The 18,590-nt window shown below is 36.4% G+C and overlaps 1 protein-coding gene across 3 annotated transcripts in view; it reads right to left on the bottom strand.

Annotated features, from left to right (window-relative positions):
• Dcc (DCC netrin 1 receptor) overlaps positions 1–18,590 on the bottom strand; it is a 1,032,721-nt gene that overhangs the window by 118,331 nt on the left and 895,800 nt on the right. For all 3 annotated transcript variants that reach the window (XM_057788956.1, XM_057788957.1, XM_057788958.1), the window contains exon 16: positions 4,084–4,179. In XM_057788956.1, coding sequence (XP_057644939.1) covers positions 4,084–4,179 — 96 coding nt within the window. The remainder of the gene's footprint in view (positions 1–4,083; positions 4,180–18,590) is intronic.

Raw genomic sequence — 18,590 nt, 5'->3', positions numbered from 1 at the left:
AATTTCAGATTCTCATCTATTCATCATTGTGTTTTCCAACGAATTATTTAACATGTTACTGGGTTACTGGTTTGTAGTAGTTTTGGAGAAAAGATTTTAAAAACTAAAGACAGAAACAGAACAAAAGGGTGAGAGAGAGAGAGAGAGAGAGAGAGAGAGAGAGAGAGAGAGAGAGAGAGAGAGAGAGAGAATGATAGATTTGGGATTAAAATTTAATGTCAGAGCCCAGGTTTTCTGTATTCCTTTTGATGTCTCTTTTTATTTAGGGCCCCTTTAAAGCCAAAGGGATTCCTGAAATGACAAAGAGAGCAGGAGACGCTGCACTTCTACAAGGGTTTGAATCACGCAGCAGGTCGGTGTAGCAGGAAAAGGTGCTTGTGCTGAAGTAAAGCAAGCACTACCTTTCACATTTCTAGCCTTGCCTGACTTTGGGAGAAGAAATTGATGCATAGAGGAACTGTAGTCCCACGTATGACCTGCTTTTGACTTCTCCACATCATGGGCTATACCAACTGTGTCATTACTTTGTTCCATTTAGTTCATGTAAACATGGTTTCTCAGATGCATCTTTTGTAATGCTTTGAAGTCAAGTGATCCTGTATTAGGAAATGATAATAGTCAATCCAACTAGTCTTGATTTCAGAAAATAAAAGTGGTCATGTTTGTTATTTATTAAGTATTTGAGGGACAATTACAGAATAATCCTACTGTATTTAATGCAGTATTTTCTGTTGTGATTTTACCTATTGACCTAATGTGATCCAGAAAATTCTGCCAATGGGCAAGTTTTATTTTCTATCTTAGGGAACACAATTTATTTTTAGTCATTCTCTATGATAATCCCTCTAAAATTTTGGTGCATAATGTACTAACAATAGGCTCTGTGGCTTCTATCAATATAAACTACATAATTAGTTATTTTAACATTTATTCTTTTTTTATGACAGCCAATTTCAATCATTCAGTGGCCATAAGAGCTTTGTCCCCACTATAAGGGACAGAACAGATAAACAACATCTCCAGCATAGCAGAGCATTCCAGGAGACGGCGAGCAACAATGTTAAAACATGCCACACATATTGCCAGTGCTCTTTGACTCCCTGACCAGGAATTTCTTGAATATTTGGATGCAAGCGTTCTTTTGCTACTAAATCGTTCTACTTCAATGTTTCTTCCTCTGCCAAGATGCCTCATACGCTCTTGAATTTCAGAGGCACATGAAGATGTACATGTTTATGTGAGCATACATGTGGATGAAAAAATATATATATACTATGTAATATATACATACATACACATGCACACATGTGCTGAAGAAGAAACAGACAGTCCCTAACATAGTTTGCCAATCTCTACCTTTAGTTATTCATTTTATATTGGCATTAAAATCGATAGTTTGCAACTGGATTGCACGTCGTTTAAACCTCACTAAAATGGTTCAGAATAAATTAAAGAGTGTACTTCATTAACTCCTGATTATTCTTTGCCCTTTTCCTTCTCCAGATGGAAAACAACTTGTTTTGACAATAAGAGATAAAGAGAATTTTCCCGTGTGGGGCCAAGCTGAAAGTTTCAGTCACTTGAACTCTTATTCCCAGTCTGAGAAAAGTCTCCAGAACTCACCGAAGGCTACCAGCACATGATTTAGCTGCTTCAGGCGTGATCGTTATACTAGCCTAATGCTTTCATTGCCTGCAGTATATTTTGTGTTTACTTTTTGCTGGATTCTTTCCAGGACTTCTCATGGGAATATTTTGCAACAACTCAAAGATAAAGAATATTTTTTACATGACAATATGACACATTTATTGATAAGAGATTCTCTCAGAGCCTTAGCCTTTGATTCCATTTGTTTGCCCTTTGTTCTCCATGCTGTGTAGAAGCGTAAAAATCATTCTCCTTCCAGGAAAAAAGTATATTCTTTATTGTGAAGGGGCTGCTTTATACATTCCTCTGCAACCCATCACCGACTTTTCTTCAATAATAAATTTCCTGACATAATTTACAATTTTAGCATCACTTCGTTTCTCAGATCCATTAGAATAAGAGTTATAACATGAAAATAAAACTTGTGTTATGGATCACTGGAGTTTGAGAAAACACCGTTGCAATGCCATATGCTAAGAATTCAAAACTGACAGCAAATGCCACGGGGAAAGTTGTTAACAGCACAGACACTTCCTTCTGCACAGCCCCCGTCAGGTATTCTGAACTCTGCCCTCTTCCCTCACTGCTCTCATGTTCCACTGGAAAACTGACTTTCGTGTTTATGCCCGATAGGTTGTATTCATGAGATTTAAATTTTGTATTAATAAAAGAAAAGCAGTGAAACACTGGCCTCAGTGGAATCATATGTCACCTGATCATAGTTCAATGTCAGTTTGACAATGAGAAACTTCTTAGTTTCCTCATGATGAACAGTAAAGAGATGACATACACAAGATCAACCAGGGAAATCACAGGTGCAGGCATAGTACTTTATTTCCCAACAAACCTCACTTTTGGGGCAGTCTGAGAGAAAAATCCCAAGTGCTCATCTATTATTCTGTATCTTAGTTCCAAATGTAGAACTCAGTGCACATCATTTTTTTTTATTTTATTTTTTTTTTATTTTCGAGACAGGGTTTCTCCGTAGCTTTTTGGTTCCTGGCCTGGAACTAGCTCTTGTAGACCAGGCTGGCCTCGAACTCACAGAGATCTACCTGCCTCTGCCTCCCGAGTGCTGGGATTAAAGGCGTGCGCCACCACCGCCCAGCTGCACATCATTTTTCTAACAATGAAGGTGATACTTTTCTTAGGAAACAGTTTCCAGCCTCATGTTTATTCTTTTTGAGTATTTATAAACGCCTTTGGTGGCATAGCAAAAGATCTTGTCTCAAATGATAGCTTCCAATTTTGTATCTTTTTGGGGGGTGGAAGATGTCAGACTTTGAAACCAATGGTCAACGATTCAAGGATTCTGAAATAACAACTTCACTTTTTTAGAACACCTGGTTAACAATAAGTGATAACATCTTTGGAGACTGTCTGAAAGATACACCATTGTCAGTATAGTCTGTGAATGGCAACTGAGGACTTCCAAAACAAACCAAACAAACTTCAAGTAAATCTAGTTAGTAGTAACATTTATTCTCTAGCCAGTCATGCATCCTCATCTGAAATCCACACTCCAGGAATTTTTCTCTCTGATGCTTGGTATTAAATCTGAAGCTTGCTCTCTTATGCCTTCTATTCTAATTAAAGTGATTAAAGTGAATGCTTTTGGCCAGTCAAATGAAGTTGGAAGGATGTGGTTTTCGGGTTTTGGGAGATAGGCACAAAATACTAATTGAAGACATAAAGCTTATTTTTGTCTAAGTTTTAGACAGGTTGTTGGGAACAATATTTTTAGGAGCAATATGAGGTTATGATTTTTTTCTGGGTAACCACATACTTTGTTTTTGAGCAAACATAGCATTATTAACACCCTCCATCAGTGACTTATATCTCTCTTAAAACTGCTTCAAGCTCTTCTGCCATTTGGTCCTTGTTTGCTGACTTTCTATTTAAACTCACACAGCCATTCTTTAGACAAGGAGCCTGGAACCAATCTTTCCTTTTGTGTCTCCTGACAGATACCTATGCCCCAGTTTAGGATTCATGTTTGTGATTTGGACTGATCTAATCAACTCCAATGTGCCAACTTAACCTTGTACCCTGTCTACAGGTTCATGTTGAGAGAAACAAATGCCCATTGAATATTTAGAGCCTCGATCACAAACTTCCTGCTCAAATGGCAGTGTCTGAGACAAACTGGTTAGCAGAATGAAGAACCATAACAGGGCACCAAACTAGAAAACTTCTTAGATGATTGTGAAGGCAAGAGCAAAATTCTCTAAGTTTACACACTAATGTATCGAATAAATCCTTGCCATTCATTCGGAGAATGAAATAATCAAAAATAATGTGTATATATGTGTGCATATATTCCTGATAATTCCATACATTCATTTTAAATAGTTTTCTTTTTAGAATTTTGCCCTTTCTCACCATAACCCAAGCACTGGTCACCTTGTCGCAAGAGGATTGACGATGGGTGCATACCTGTTATGGAGCGTGTTGTGGCACTTTCATAAAGAGGGACACCTTCTCCTGCATTGTTGAAAGCTTTTAAGGAGATTACATAATGAGAACTTGACTCTGAAAACAGAAACAAATTGGACATGTGAATTAGTGTATTGAAATGCCTATGGCAAACATTCCCTGAAAACAAATTTAATATAATGTTTTAAATGAATTGATGTTTGAAAGTGAGTGGGTTGGATTCTGGGAACTACCCACTCTAATGGAGATAGAGACTTTCGATCTTCCTGAATCCTCACATGAGCAGGGAATGCATAAGTAGGTGGGGAAACAAGAACATTTAGACACACTGTACAGGATAGACGATGATATTTTCCCTTATCCCTGAAACACAAGTTTTTGTGAATTATCAGCTGCCAGCCCAGTGACCCAAGTGTCAGCCATGTCTGTGTCATTCAAAACTAGAAGTGAGCATCAGACTGGAAATGAGAACAATCCTAAGAACCTCGGACATATTAGCACAGGGAACGAATATAAATACTTGGAACTGACCAGTGAAAATTCTGCTCCAGGACAAGACCAATTATAGTTAAATTAACTTGACACGACCTTAAGAAACCCGAGAAAGGGGAATTTCAGTTGAAGAATTGCCCATGTGAGATTGTCATGTGATAATGCCTGTGAGATACTCCCTTTATGGATGATTGACGTGGGAGTATCCAGGCTACTGTGGGAAACAGTACAACTCAGGCAAGTGAGACTGGGTTGTATAAGAACAGTTAGTGAGCACGAACCAGAGAACCAGCTAGCAACCAAGACATCCCCAAGGTGTATGCTTCAAATTTCTGCTTCAGTTTCTACACTGACTTTCCTCAGTGATGAATTGTGAACTGGAATTGTATGTTGAAATAAACACTCCCTATAGATGCCTCGTTCACAGTGTTCATCTTATAAACATAATGAAAACAGAACAGCACCCGAGCTAAGAATGACGTGGAAGAAGGTATCAAATATGAAAGTTGGTGAGAGAAAAGCTAAAGCACACTAAGCAGAGTCCTTAAAGAAGAAAATTTCAAACAGAAACAATGAACACAGAAGGATACATTTCATTTGTTGACTTAATCTTTAACAATGCAAATAAAAGCAATATAAGATTTATCAGAGCAGAAATAGAGCATCATCAATTTTTATTAAAGCAATAGCTTATGAGACAGAATTATAGTAATTTATTTTTTGTTCTAGATAAGAAAATATAATTAAGGATTTTCTAGACAGTCAAAATTGATAATAAATATAAAGGAGGTAAACAATAAAACTATTATTTGTTTCCAAACTGCTACTGCCTTTCATTTTATTGACCACCAGAACTAATGGAAAATGAGTTTTGGACATCCAAAATGACCAGAGGAAACTATGACCTGAAAGCTAACTTCTGAATAGTAAAGTAAATGAACTAAAACTAAGTGTCAGGAGAAATTTAATTGTGTATTGGCCTATGCTATGATACTATAATAATCAGAGAATAAATAGATCACAATGGTCGTCTATATACAACAATCAAATGAGTCATTTTTATGAAGGTGGAACTTCTGTCACTGTCATTCTACGGCAAACATCATATAGATAAAGCAATGAAAGAGTGTGAGGGCTACAATTTTACATATACTGTGCCATTTTAAGCAAGAGTCTTGGTAGAGACAGAATACACACAGAATTAACATATAGTAGTTAAAGTTCCATGTTCCCAAACTTGAGTTAGAAAAAAAATATTCAATTTTTTTTAAAGAAGTGTTTTAATCCCTTGTCACATCCCATTCACTTAAAAAGTCAAGAAGTACGGACTTGATAGCACAAGCATCCGCAGTGTGCAGGCTGCAGCTGTGTGTGGACCTGGTGATCTCAAGTTTGGAGATGAAAACATGGCAACTGAGCTTAAATCATCCTGTAATACTAGAAAGGAGAAAAAAGCCAGTGATGATGACAATCTCCTGTCAACAAAATCAAGAATTATTGGATAATGGGTTCCACTGATCACTAAAGAACGTCATCATCTAAGGAACTTCAGTGTGTCAACTCCCTGATATAATATATATATATATATATATATATATATATATATATATATATATCATATATATACATATATATGCTAATTTATAGAGACAGTGTAGGTTAAAAACCATTGGTCAGTTCTGAGGTTGTCAAATAATCACATAACTGTCTGAGAAACTGGGAAGGAAATTAGTATTTATGTTTTTCCTAAATAAGCTTCATTTCAGCATGAGCGGATAGCTTGAGGATCAGTTTAAATATTTCTAAAAGAAAAACGTAAGGAGAGAAATGGAGTTTTGTCATTCAACCATTTCAATGAATGAATTAATCTACACATTACATATTCACAATTACTCAGAAAATCAAGGAACAACCATGCACCAGGTGTCTCAAATGGAAGGCATCCCTACCCTCTAAAGTCTAGTAACAGCGACTAGCCTCTAAGTGCTGGAACACAGCAAATAGAGCAGAGAAACATGCTGAACACAGTGAAAGCATGCATGTAAGTACTTATGTGTTCTGTGTGTTTTTCGGTGCCAAAGTATTTACATAACAATGATGAGGCTTTCAAATGAGTGAGTTTATATTTAATGATGATTTTTGAAAATCTATTAGGTCTCTTTTCCTTCATGGAGTTTGAATGTAACTTAAATGCGTATGTCAAAGACAATAATATCCAAAATAACCACGTTCCCAAACTACAATATAACAAAAAATGATATAAGATCTATCTCATGCAGGTCTTTGGCTTCCATGTGATGAATTGAAAAGAGAAACGTGTGTGTACACACACACATGCATAGACATGCATATGTTTATTGTCAAAGTAGTTTATTTTTAAGGAAGTAATCAATAATCAAATGTCAAGTGTTCTCTGAGATTCAAGACTGGTTGTAAAATATGAACCTCTCTTATTAGCTTAGTAAGTTAATTGTGATGAGGGGAGAAAAGAAATACTACATAAAATTAAGCAATAAAATATACAGTATGCTCTCGGAATACCATTTGAGATTAGAGGACTGAAATGGTCATGAAGGGTCAGGCCAGCGGAGAAGGGTTTCCAACAGATATTTACTCTCAAGTGGGGCTTGTGGAAAGAGGTAGGGTCTAGGAGGGGAGATCATAGAAAGTAAAATTATTTGAAGGAAATTTGGGAATGATGAAAATACACTTAGAAAAGGTAGAAAAATACTCATCTTTGACAATGACTTATTCTAGTTATATCAGAGTTATTAGATCTAATTTCTTATTTCAGACAGATGATTCATTTATAAATTAAGACACAAACACTTATACTTGATATTAACCTAATAATATAGGAGATGACTTTTTGTAGTTAAAATGTAATTTAGCTCAATCTCATACACCTATACATTTGCATTTATCTAGGTAGTTATGAAGGGCGTGGAAACGAGACCAGGATTTTTGTACTCCGACACATAGGATCTAGACTATCTATTTGCCTTTAGTGGCTTTGCGATTTGTTTCCTTGTGATCAGAGTGAACAAAGGAGAGTAAGCCAGACTCAATTCCTGCATGAAAATGATAAGGTAGAAAGATTCCTAAGAGCTAAAGATGAACTATAATTCAGTTTGAGGACACTATTAAATCAAAGAAGGTCGTCTATGTGTAGTCAGATTCTCTAGAAACCCAGACATTTGCGTGAAAACACCGCCCTTTAAATATTTGTAGCGAACTTAGATAAACTAATCAATTCGTGCTGGCAAACAGATCTTTGTGAATCTAGACCTACTATGGTCAGGAGGGTGAGTGTAACTTTAAGTCCTTTATGCGAAGGTTCTGTCTGCAAGCATCCTCCTCCCAGGTACTGGAAGGGGCTGTGTATCTTTAAAAGTCCAGCAGCTAGGGGCAGTCCCTATAGACATGCCAGGGAGAAGGAGTCTCTTGTTTTCTCTCTGCTCTTGATTGGAAGTGTAATCACTTGCATTTATAAACATCATCAACGTTACCACCTGCACTCCGAGATGCAGCTTTGGGGCTCTCTAGCACACACGTGATGCTTTTGTGGCATTCTGGACCTCCAGAGGAAACAATAGGCTTTCCCTCCCACATTAGGTGTGATCCTCTAATGACCTTGTCTGCACAAGGAAGATAAACTTGTTACTCATTTAATGGCAAACTTAGGGAACGCATGGAACGTTTTAATACCTTTTTATATGTGGACGCAGGGATATTCTTTGAATTTGTCTTGAGCTCAAGAGTCTTTCAAAGTGTCCTGAAAACCCAGATTGTTCTCCGGAACAATTTACAATAAGTTGGATTTTTATCAGTTCACCGCTAGAGGGCAATGTGGAACTGTTTTCCTGCACATGCTCAGAGCTTTCACGTTTAAAATTGGTAAATTAGAAAACAGCGGCCTAAAATCACGGCCAGAATGGAAGCATCAAATGAGTGAAGCGCATTTACTATTATCATAATGAATTCCAAATGAATTAATCATTAATTATGGTCAGACTCCATTGTTCAGGAATACGCTTAATGACAATTATGACAATAAATTTATTTTTGGGTATTTGCTGAAATGTTGCAGAGACACAGACTTGACAAATGTACCAGTTATCTCTGCAAATAAAGTGTGGCAGTTTTCTCATTTGAATTTAATGCGATTTAATCATACAGGAGGGATTTGGGTCTTGGTAGGTTTCCCTGAGAATTATTTTTAGTTATAGATATTCTGTGGGAGTCCACATATTTCATGGCATTGAACAGAATTTTTTTGCTTTTAATCTTTGACTGGTCAACGTTTCTTTTACAACAGTTCGATTTGGGATTAAGGAAGCTAAAGAAATTCTTAAGAACCCTGAGCATGCGCAAGTAGATGACTGGGCCCATTATTGCTTGAGTGTCATGAAAAGTGGAGGGGGAGGAAGGCACATTTATTGATTATAGGGTTGTAAAGGCAAGGGAATGGTTATTGGAAGAAGACTTGGTGTCCTTCCCAAGAGACATGGGAGGTAAGAGACTCATTATTCTAAGAGCCTGTGTTAATCCTTCTCTGGTGGTTAGAGATGAATTTGCTCTCTGGGAGTCAGAGAATGAATCCGGAAACATTAGGGGCAGACCCGATAGTCTGTGCTTAGTAACAAATGCTGAGCATGAAGAACTTCATTATTTTAATTAATATTTTATGTGAATTAAATGCCAGTGGTGTGTGCCAGATTGACAACTCATGGTCTTTTCCTCTTTACAGACTGTGCACTTCATTCTGGGGCCCTTCCCATGCCAAGTGCTTGCCGGGCCCCAGGATCCATGTTCTTCCATCTTTTCTATTCTCTGTCAGCACTGCCAACAAGTCAATTAGGGAGAATTAGAATACCTGCTGTTTCCTAATGCAAACACCTGCTCCTTGGAAAGCACCAGGGCTACCACAACCACAGGATGGAGGCCACTGGATCATTGTGAGACCCTATGTGTTCCTGGAGAACTCTGACTCTTCTGAACCTGAACTTTTTATTTTTTTTTTTATTGAAAAAAAATTTTTCGCTTCCTCCCCGCCTCCCATTTCCCTCCCCCTCCTCCCGCCCCTTTTCCCCTCCCCCCACTCCTCTTCTCCCCCCCTCTCCAGTCCCAGGAGCAGTCAGGGTTCCCTGCCCTGTGAACTTTTTAATTAAGTGTAGTGGGTGGAGAGTAAATCCTACAGACAGCATTGATCTCCGAGAAGGACAAGCAATTCACACTTGAGGAAGATGCAATTCATATAATACACTCGATTTAACTTCATGACATACACTCCTTTCCAAATTTAATTAATACCTAACCTAAATCATTTGCTAACAAAGACTTTGTTTTTCTTCTCCAGAAACCCTGTACAGTTAAAGGTCATATTACATGATTTGTTCATTAGCCAGACTTATAGATACTAACTACTTCCTTAGTCAACATGAAGAATTATTTAAGAATAAGCCATGAAATTATATTATATTTTATTTACTTGCTTAAGGTCTACTATCAATAAGAAATTCAGGTGAAAAATTACTTTAGTTCTCAGTAGATACCATTTAGCGCTTGTTAGATAGACACATATGAGACATAGAAAAACTATAAATGTGTACTATACTCAGCATGAATTTAACCATGAATGGAGAAGACTGAAATATGAATGTTCAAGAGGGAAAAAAAGATAGCTGATATCTTAGTTTTACTTTCCTAAGAACTAACAAGAACAATGATTTATATTTTCAGATAAGTAAATCTGGGTTATATGTTGAATCCAGGTTCCTAGTGGGGCAAGGGTGACGATTACTTTTTACGTCTGGTAAACACATAGCATTTTCCAGCACCATGAAAGCTAGCCAGCAGGAAAACAGTTTCCAGGTCAGAACCAGTTTGATTTCTCTGCTGTCCATTACTCAAGGATGTGGGTTTTCATCAACAGAGTCTTAGCACCACGTTCTGGAGAGCAACCAAAAGCATGGGCAAGAGTCTGTAATGTTTGGGGAGTGTGTAGGAAATTATTGGCCAGAATCCAAAATAAGTGATGCATTTTTGACATTGGGTATTTTATTTGTTAACTTTGGTATCTAATAGGTTAGTGTGTGTGTGTGTGTGTGTGTGTGTGTGTGTGTGTGTGTGTGTATGAGAGAGAGAGAGAGAGAGAGAGAGAGAGAGAGAGAGAGAGAGAGAGAGAGAGAGAGAGAGTTTACACTAGCAGGTTTACATATAACGTTTTAAAAATTTGTCACTCTGATAGCTCTTAATGAAAAAACTGTTGGAAATTGGAGAAAAAAATAAGCACAAAATGATTTGGAGTCAGTGAGGTCTTGTGTGGATGGTAGAAGTGTAACTGATGTGTTGGGTGATCAAATGGGAAGTAGATGAGTATAATAAGCAAGTGCATGAGAAGCTCATAAGGGTTGGGACATCTTCCCTGTCAGTACTAAAACTTGAAGACAACAGTAACCGTCTCCCACTTTCTGTCTTCTAAATTCTTCTCTTTCTCTAAGTATTTACTGATTTGGCGGATGACTGGTTGAGTCATATATTAACTATATTCTTAATTTTACTTAATTTTAACTTTACTCTTGTGTGTAACATAGACTACTTATGAAATATTTTAATTGACTCATAGTTTTGTGTATATTTATTGATGATATGATATTCCAACACATCTACATATTGGTTAATGTTTAAAACCAGAGCAAATATCTAGCCTCTCATTTATAGGAGAAATATTTAAAATCACTTTCTTCTACATACACATGTACCCATATATGAATATATAGCCATTTTATTATTTATTGCACAGTCATGTCACTATAAAAGTGTCAGACACTGTTTTTTCTTTTTGAAGTATAACTTAACCAGAGAAGGAAGGAAAAGTTGACCAATTGGCAAAAAGTATTCCTTAAATGGATGACTATCTATCTTCTTCTTAAAGGTCAATGGCAAAACGCCTGATTTCAAGGCTCAGCCTCTTAGCCTTTTGTACTATATTTTTTTCTTATTTTTGTTGTTGTTAAATATGAAATGGTAAATATAAGAAAATATAAAATTATGCTTTACTATAGAATGATACAGCCTAGAAAAAATTGAAAAGATGTGGAATGTAGGTATATTTCAGAGGCTACTGTGATTGTATGGACAAACAGCATAAGGGTCTGGCTTGAGGCGGTGCAGTATGATTAAAAGGAAAATAAATCTTGTAGCATACATTATAGACACACATGAAGGGGTAGTGGAGCATGCAAAAAGATGGAGAATGACTCACAGTTCTGGTTTCTGAAAGGAGTGCGAAATAATTACTGGGACTAGAAAGACAAGAGCAGGCAAAATAAGACAATAGAAGAAATTTCAGCATCACAGGTAAAAATGGCTGACTTTCTGGAGCGTGAATTTATTACAGGAATGTAAATGAATAAGTTGGGGCAGAATTGACTTTTCTGAGCCACAAGGAAAAAGTGCATTTGCTGAAGATGCTCTTCCACGTAAATTCATCTCTGTCTTCTCTGATGGATAATCTAGCAATCTTGGGTTGTCATGCTATCAATAAACAAATTTCCCTCAATTGCCTCAAGAGTGTTATGAATAAGTATGAATAAATAGTGGAAGGATGGTTCATGTTTATTTTAGTAATGTAGATCATGATTTTTCATGCATTTAAGTCAGAAGACACACTAGTAGGACCCAAAGCTGTATATGCTCAGTGGTGCTCTTTTGTAGGGCTAGAGGTTTTGAGCATCTCTCTTATTTATGCTGGAGAGCACAGTAAACATCCCTTATCCACTTAGCTGCTGGGGTGTGCTTGGCAGAGAGCCCTTGGAGTCAGGAATGGGTATGAGGACATGCGTGGATTACACAGCATTATGCAGAGCTTACAAAATGCCATACTCAATGAAATGCTTCCTCATCAAAACCATGCATAAGGAAGTTAGGTAGACAAGGGAATAAAAAGGATACAGGGTTTCTTCAGTATTATTATGGAGTAGTAACTCAAAAATGTTGGATCAAATATAAAATTAGTTGAGAATATGGGATGAATTCCTATGGGCTGAATTAATAAGAATACAAATATTTTAGTATAGTGAATGAAAGTAGACAAATCATTACGATGGTTTAAAAAGCCAGTTAAATTGACTCCTCGGGACACAAACAAAACAATTAAATGAGTTCAAAACAGACACCCAAAGCAGCAGCATGTGTTTTTATAAAACCCAGTGCTTTTGCCAAGTGTTGGTGGCACACACCTTTAATCTTAGCACTCGAGAGGCAGAGGCACACACACACACACACACCCACACACACAAAACCCAGTGCTTTCTTGTTTCCTTTACACTTCTGTTCTTTCTTAGGTTTGTGTTTCATTCTCTTTGTTAATCTCTTCACCCATTCTTTCAGGGTGTTAGAAGAAGTACTGTAATAGGAGGTAGAGAACCACGGAAACAAAAGGCATGGGCGGTGGAGAGAGAGAGAGAGAGAGAGAGAGAGAGAGAGAGAGAGAGAGAGAATGGCCTGGAATAATGGTAGGTATTAGTCTAATAACTGGACTCTAACTTGTTGTGGCAGACAATAAACTGTGAAGGGCTTTATTATACTTGTCTTTGTTGAGATTCTACAAAGCTCATTGTGGGTCCTCATTCCAGAAGTTGGAGGGGAAAAAAAGCAAAAGCAAACATACAGCTCACTGCACAGTAGTGCATGGACTCAGAACCAGGTTTTCCTGCTGTGTAGGCAGCCATGATTTACTTCAGCATAAGGGCTAAGACATCAGTATCAATATGCCCTATTATAATTTACCTTTAATTGTAATTTGGAGGCCTCTTAAATAGGTGAAATCACATTAATATCATTTATTTTCGCAACCCACACAGCATATTGACATACATTAGAATAACTGCCATTTGAAATGAGTCTTGCCTTATACTCGACAGGTATCCGAGATTCTCTTTGTGAACTCTGCATAGACACAAGAGTGTTTGAATTAGCATGCTCTGTCCTTGCCTTCCATTGAGAGTTGTTTTAGTTTTGTGGACATTAACCATGAATTATGCCAAATAGATGACACTCAGATAACATCCAGATTCTTACATATTTTTGTGCCTGTCCTTTTACTGTATTCTTGCTTTTATTCATTATTCACAGGTAAATGCCCACCGAAGACAAGCCATTGAGTGCTGTGAGCAACATTACAGTCTAGTATTTGCTGAGATTTGGTAAACATACTATCACAAGTTGGTATGATGTAAATGGTACATGTTCAATCTATTGTGACATCAATACTCACTTACAGCCTTTGAGCATAATGGAAAAATAGTGGATTTTTTTTATTCATTTGTTTGTGTATATTTTGTCCTTAGGAAAAATTCAGGCCCTTGCTCATGGTAGAAAAAAAATGGTCTACCTTTCAGCAACAGGCTGTTCTCCATCTCGTTTCAGTCTAATGAGCTTAACTGGGTGCATGTGTACAGGAGCTTCCATGTTATCCTGTACACTGACATAGAGTCTATTGTTCCTCATCTCTCCAGTGTGTTGCCAGAATTGCTGAGTTGCTTGTAGATAGCACCAATGGGAGACTACAATGGTGAAACATAGGTGTGCTTGAAGTTATTTCTACATTTTTAACTTCATATAAGAAGTAACTAATTACATATACATGCAATGACTTTCTGAAGAATGCTAATAGTTTATAGATTGCACACTTATGTCACATTTGATAATAAGAAAAAGAAGCCAAAGACTTAATACATGATTTAGTTTCATTTATACAACCTATTTATTTGCATCCTTGTAGCAAAAAGATTGACCCAACATGTTGACATTTTATCTACTTCAATTTTTTAAATCTGTGCCTTAAATTTTAAAGGTAATATTTATTTCCGTATGTACTCCATGCAGGAAAATATGAACATATGAAAAAATAACATTTGTTAACAGTGGGAATGATATCTCATTAATATTTCCCTGGTATCTATAAAATTAAACTTATTTTAACACTGAACTTTAATAAAACTTGACAAAATGAAGTTGAAATAATTCTGTAAAGAAAAACCTGCTAAAACAATAACTACTAATGACAAATGGAATAAAGAATGTATTTGGGGCTGGAGAGATGGCTCAGTGGTTAAGAGCATTGCCTGCTCTTCCAGAGGTCCTGAGTTCAATTCCCAGCAACCACATGGTGGCTCACAACCCTCTGTAATGAGGTCTGGTGCCCTCTTCCTGACTGTAGGCATCCACAGACTGAATATTGTATACATAATAAATAAAAAAAAGAATGTATTTGAAAACTTGATCATGAATAAATATACCTATTGACACAGTTTTCAAAACTAAATCAGTATGCTCAATAAATACTTGGATTATTTGGGAGAATTGAAAGGGCAGACATTTGCACAAGATTAAATTACTAAATTAAATTAAATTAAAACTAAATAACTAAATCAAATGGACTTCACATGAGTAAACTGAGAAGAAAATAAGTGCGATTATTAATGTCAATAGTCAGTAGGTCACTAGGCAAAATTCAAATGGAAAATACCCTGCCAACGTGAAAATAAAGAAAAGCCAAAATCACAAAAGATGAAAAAATATTGAAGTACCAAACAGAAATTTTGAATCATATTACAGGTTTGCAACTGATTCTTTTAAATCTTTTTCTTATCAGTTTAATACATTGGAATTTTTTCCTATTTTCACTGTATTTAAAACAAAAAAAACTACCTGTTTTCATTTTTTACATATTAAACCCAGTTCCCACTCCCTCCCTTCCTCCCATTCCCTTCACCTTCCCCCAAGTCCATGCCCCATCCACTCCTCAGAGAGGGAAGGCACATTGCTTTGAGGAAGGACCAAGGTCTTCCCTATGATAGCTAGCCTAAGGAAGGTATCCCTCCAAAGAGAATGGATTTCAAAAAGCCAGTACGAGCAGTGGGGATAAATCCTGAGGAGCAGTGGCCCCTCAGTTATGAATTTAAATTTTAGTAGAAAATTTTATACAAGATTATCTTATATTGGTTAAGATCTTAAATAGTTGTATGTTTTAAAAGTTTTATTAGATGATGAAAACAATATACATGACTTATCCAGTTGTGGGGGAAAACAAAAATCTGTATTGATTAGTGTGGTTGAAAGTTCCCAGTTGTTATGTAAATACATTCTTAGTAACCATGTTTCAGTTATGTGTCATTTTAATATGCTCTTATCACTTTATGTTTAGATTTGTTTGTTTATTTTCTTGTTATTTGTTTGATAACCTGGAAAAGAAGGGACACACAAAGCAAATTCTAGTTCTTTTCTTAGAAGAGTTTAACATGAATTCTAAAGCAATTGAGCCAGCTTCCAAAGGCAACAATACATTTGGCTCAGCTGCTATTGGATATACAACATAAGGCAAATGAAAGGCCCGAAGATAACAAGGAGAGCAAGCAGGCGCTGGGGGTAGACTCTGACCAGCTGAGAACAATTATCAAAGTAGATCCTCTTACAATTGGATGAGAAATTGCCAAACAACTCAGTGCGAAAGATTCAGCGGTTGTTTTGGGTTTGAAGCAAATTGGAGAAGTGAAAAGGATCAATAAGCGTGTTTCATGAGCAGATCTCCAAAGTGAGCTGTCATTTTGAATGCTTTTCATCCCTTACTCTACGCAACACTAAGGAATCATTTCTCTGTCATACCATGATGTGAAACCAAAATCTGGCAAAACTGATGCAAAAAGATTTTAAAGTAATCAAAATATCAGCACTATCATATGCCATACGGATAAAATAAAGGGAGTCATCAAGATTATTACTTCAATTCATGTAGATAAAAATTAACACCTTTACTAATCAAAATGTTTAACAAACTATGTATAGAATAAAACTATTTCAATGCAGAGAGATGGAAAGATGCTTAGTGGTTAAGGACATCGACTCCCAGAGAAACTACATTCACATCCCAGCACCCACCTTGTGTGTGGTTAACATCCATCAAGAACTCCAGGCTAAAGTTCTAAGCACTCCCCTAGCTTCTACGGGCATCAGGCACATACATGATGCATGGGCATATGTGCAGGAAGAACACACATACACATAAAATAAAATAATTGAAGAAACTGCTATCTCAAGATTAAAAAAAAACGACCTGAATATTTCCTACTCAACGGTGAAGAACTGGAAGCTTTTTTATGACATTGATGGAAGACAACAATGGTTAATTACAACAAAAGCAATTCTTAAGAAAAAAAAAACCTGAAAATTACAAAAGAAGTAAAATTATTCCTTTTGCTACATGACATGACCTTGTATTTATTAAATAACAAAGAGTTTGCAAAAAGCAAGAAAATCTATTGGCGTTAGTTAATGATTTCAACAAAATTGAAACATACATTTAAAATAGAAAAATTAGTTATTTTTCTACACATTAGAATTGAAAAAACAAGGTCAAGGCTATCCTGGTCTACAAAGCTACTTCCAGGACCGTCACAGTTGTCACAAAAATAAACCCTGTCATGAATAATTAAAATAAAACAAGTGGAAAAAATCTTTAAAGAAAAATATAAGCAATTCTACTTCCAATGCATCAAATCTATAAAATACTAACGGATTAACTAAGGTGTTGAAATATTTATACAAAGAGAAGTATGAACAACTGAAGAAGGAAGTTGAATAAATACAAATGAAAATACCTCTTATTTTTATTAATTGGCAATTAATAAGATTTTATTAAAATGTTAATACCATCAAAGTGTGTGGGGACCCAAAAAAATGTGAGCTTGTTCCACCTTGATTGGAGGTCTAAGAGTCTGAGCTTATTTTTGCATTCAAAGCAGTTTCAAAGTGGCTATACATTCCGACCTAGGGTGTGGCTATTTGGTGTTTTGGACATTAAGATGCTCATAGAGGAGGATCTGCTCCATCCTGACCCAAAGTCATAGAATTTAAACCTATGCCTGCTCCTCTGATTAAAACAGGAGGTTGGACATAGGGAGTGGCTATCTACAGGATACTTAGTCTAGGGTGTGTCCTACTCAAATCATCAAATGCTTTACCCAGGAAATAATGGCATGATATCGCAAGTATTGAAGCAAGTAACTGTTCTGGTTGTCCTTTGTGTCAGGTTAAAGCAGTCTTTTGTCTTCTCCCCATTTATATTGTTGTATAAAAGCATATAAAAATAACAGAATCTTTTCAGTTTTAGCAGGTCCCATTAATTATTGTTTCTTTCAGTGTCTGTGCTACTGAGGTTATATTTAGGAAGTGGTCTTTTGTGCCAAGGCATTCAAATATACTTCCGATTTCTCTTCTATAAGGTTTAGTGTGCCTGGCTTTATGTTGAGATCTTTAATTCATTTGGACTTGTGTTTTGTGCATGGTGATAGGTATGGGTCTATTTTCATTTTTCTACATGTTGATATCCAGTTATGCCAACACCATTTGTTAAATATGCTTTCTTTTTTCCATTTGATATTTTTTGTTTCTTTGTCAAAAATCAGGTGTTCGAAGGTGTGTGAATTAATATCTGGGTCTTTGATTTGGTTCCATTCGTACTCCTGTCTGTTTTTATATCAATACCACGCTGTTTTCACACAGGCAAATATAGTATTCATTATTCACTGAGTTGCCCTTCTGATACTATTCTGTGTCTTTGTGTTTCTTTCTTATCTCTGTTCCTCCTACCTAATGTTTCTAATCCACATGCACCTACCCTGGAATGTATGAACCTCTCATGGTTGAACCACAATAGAAGTCACCCCAAAAACATGGCTTATGACAAAAGTGATCTATAGATTCAATGAAATCCCTATTAAAGGTCCAGTGACCTCTGTGTAAAATAGAAAGGTTTCTATGAAACGCTTTTGTGATTCCAAGGATCCTGAATGCCTATGAAAGTCTTATAAAAGGCAACAAGTTGAATGTGTCATGGGTTCTAGTTTGCAAAGCTTTTTTTTTCACTCATAATCGGTTTCTAGCCATAAATAAAAGACATTAAGCATATAATTTGTGATCCTAGAGAAGTTAAATAAGAAAGTGAACCCAAA

Source organism: Chionomys nivalis, chromosome 14, assembly GCF_950005125.1.
Source record: "Chionomys nivalis chromosome 14, mChiNiv1.1, whole genome shotgun sequence".
Taxonomy (NCBI): domain Eukaryota; kingdom Metazoa; phylum Chordata; class Mammalia; order Rodentia; family Cricetidae; genus Chionomys; species Chionomys nivalis.
Note: the sequence above shows the minus strand (reverse complement) of the source record. Positions and strands in the feature narration are given on the sequence as shown.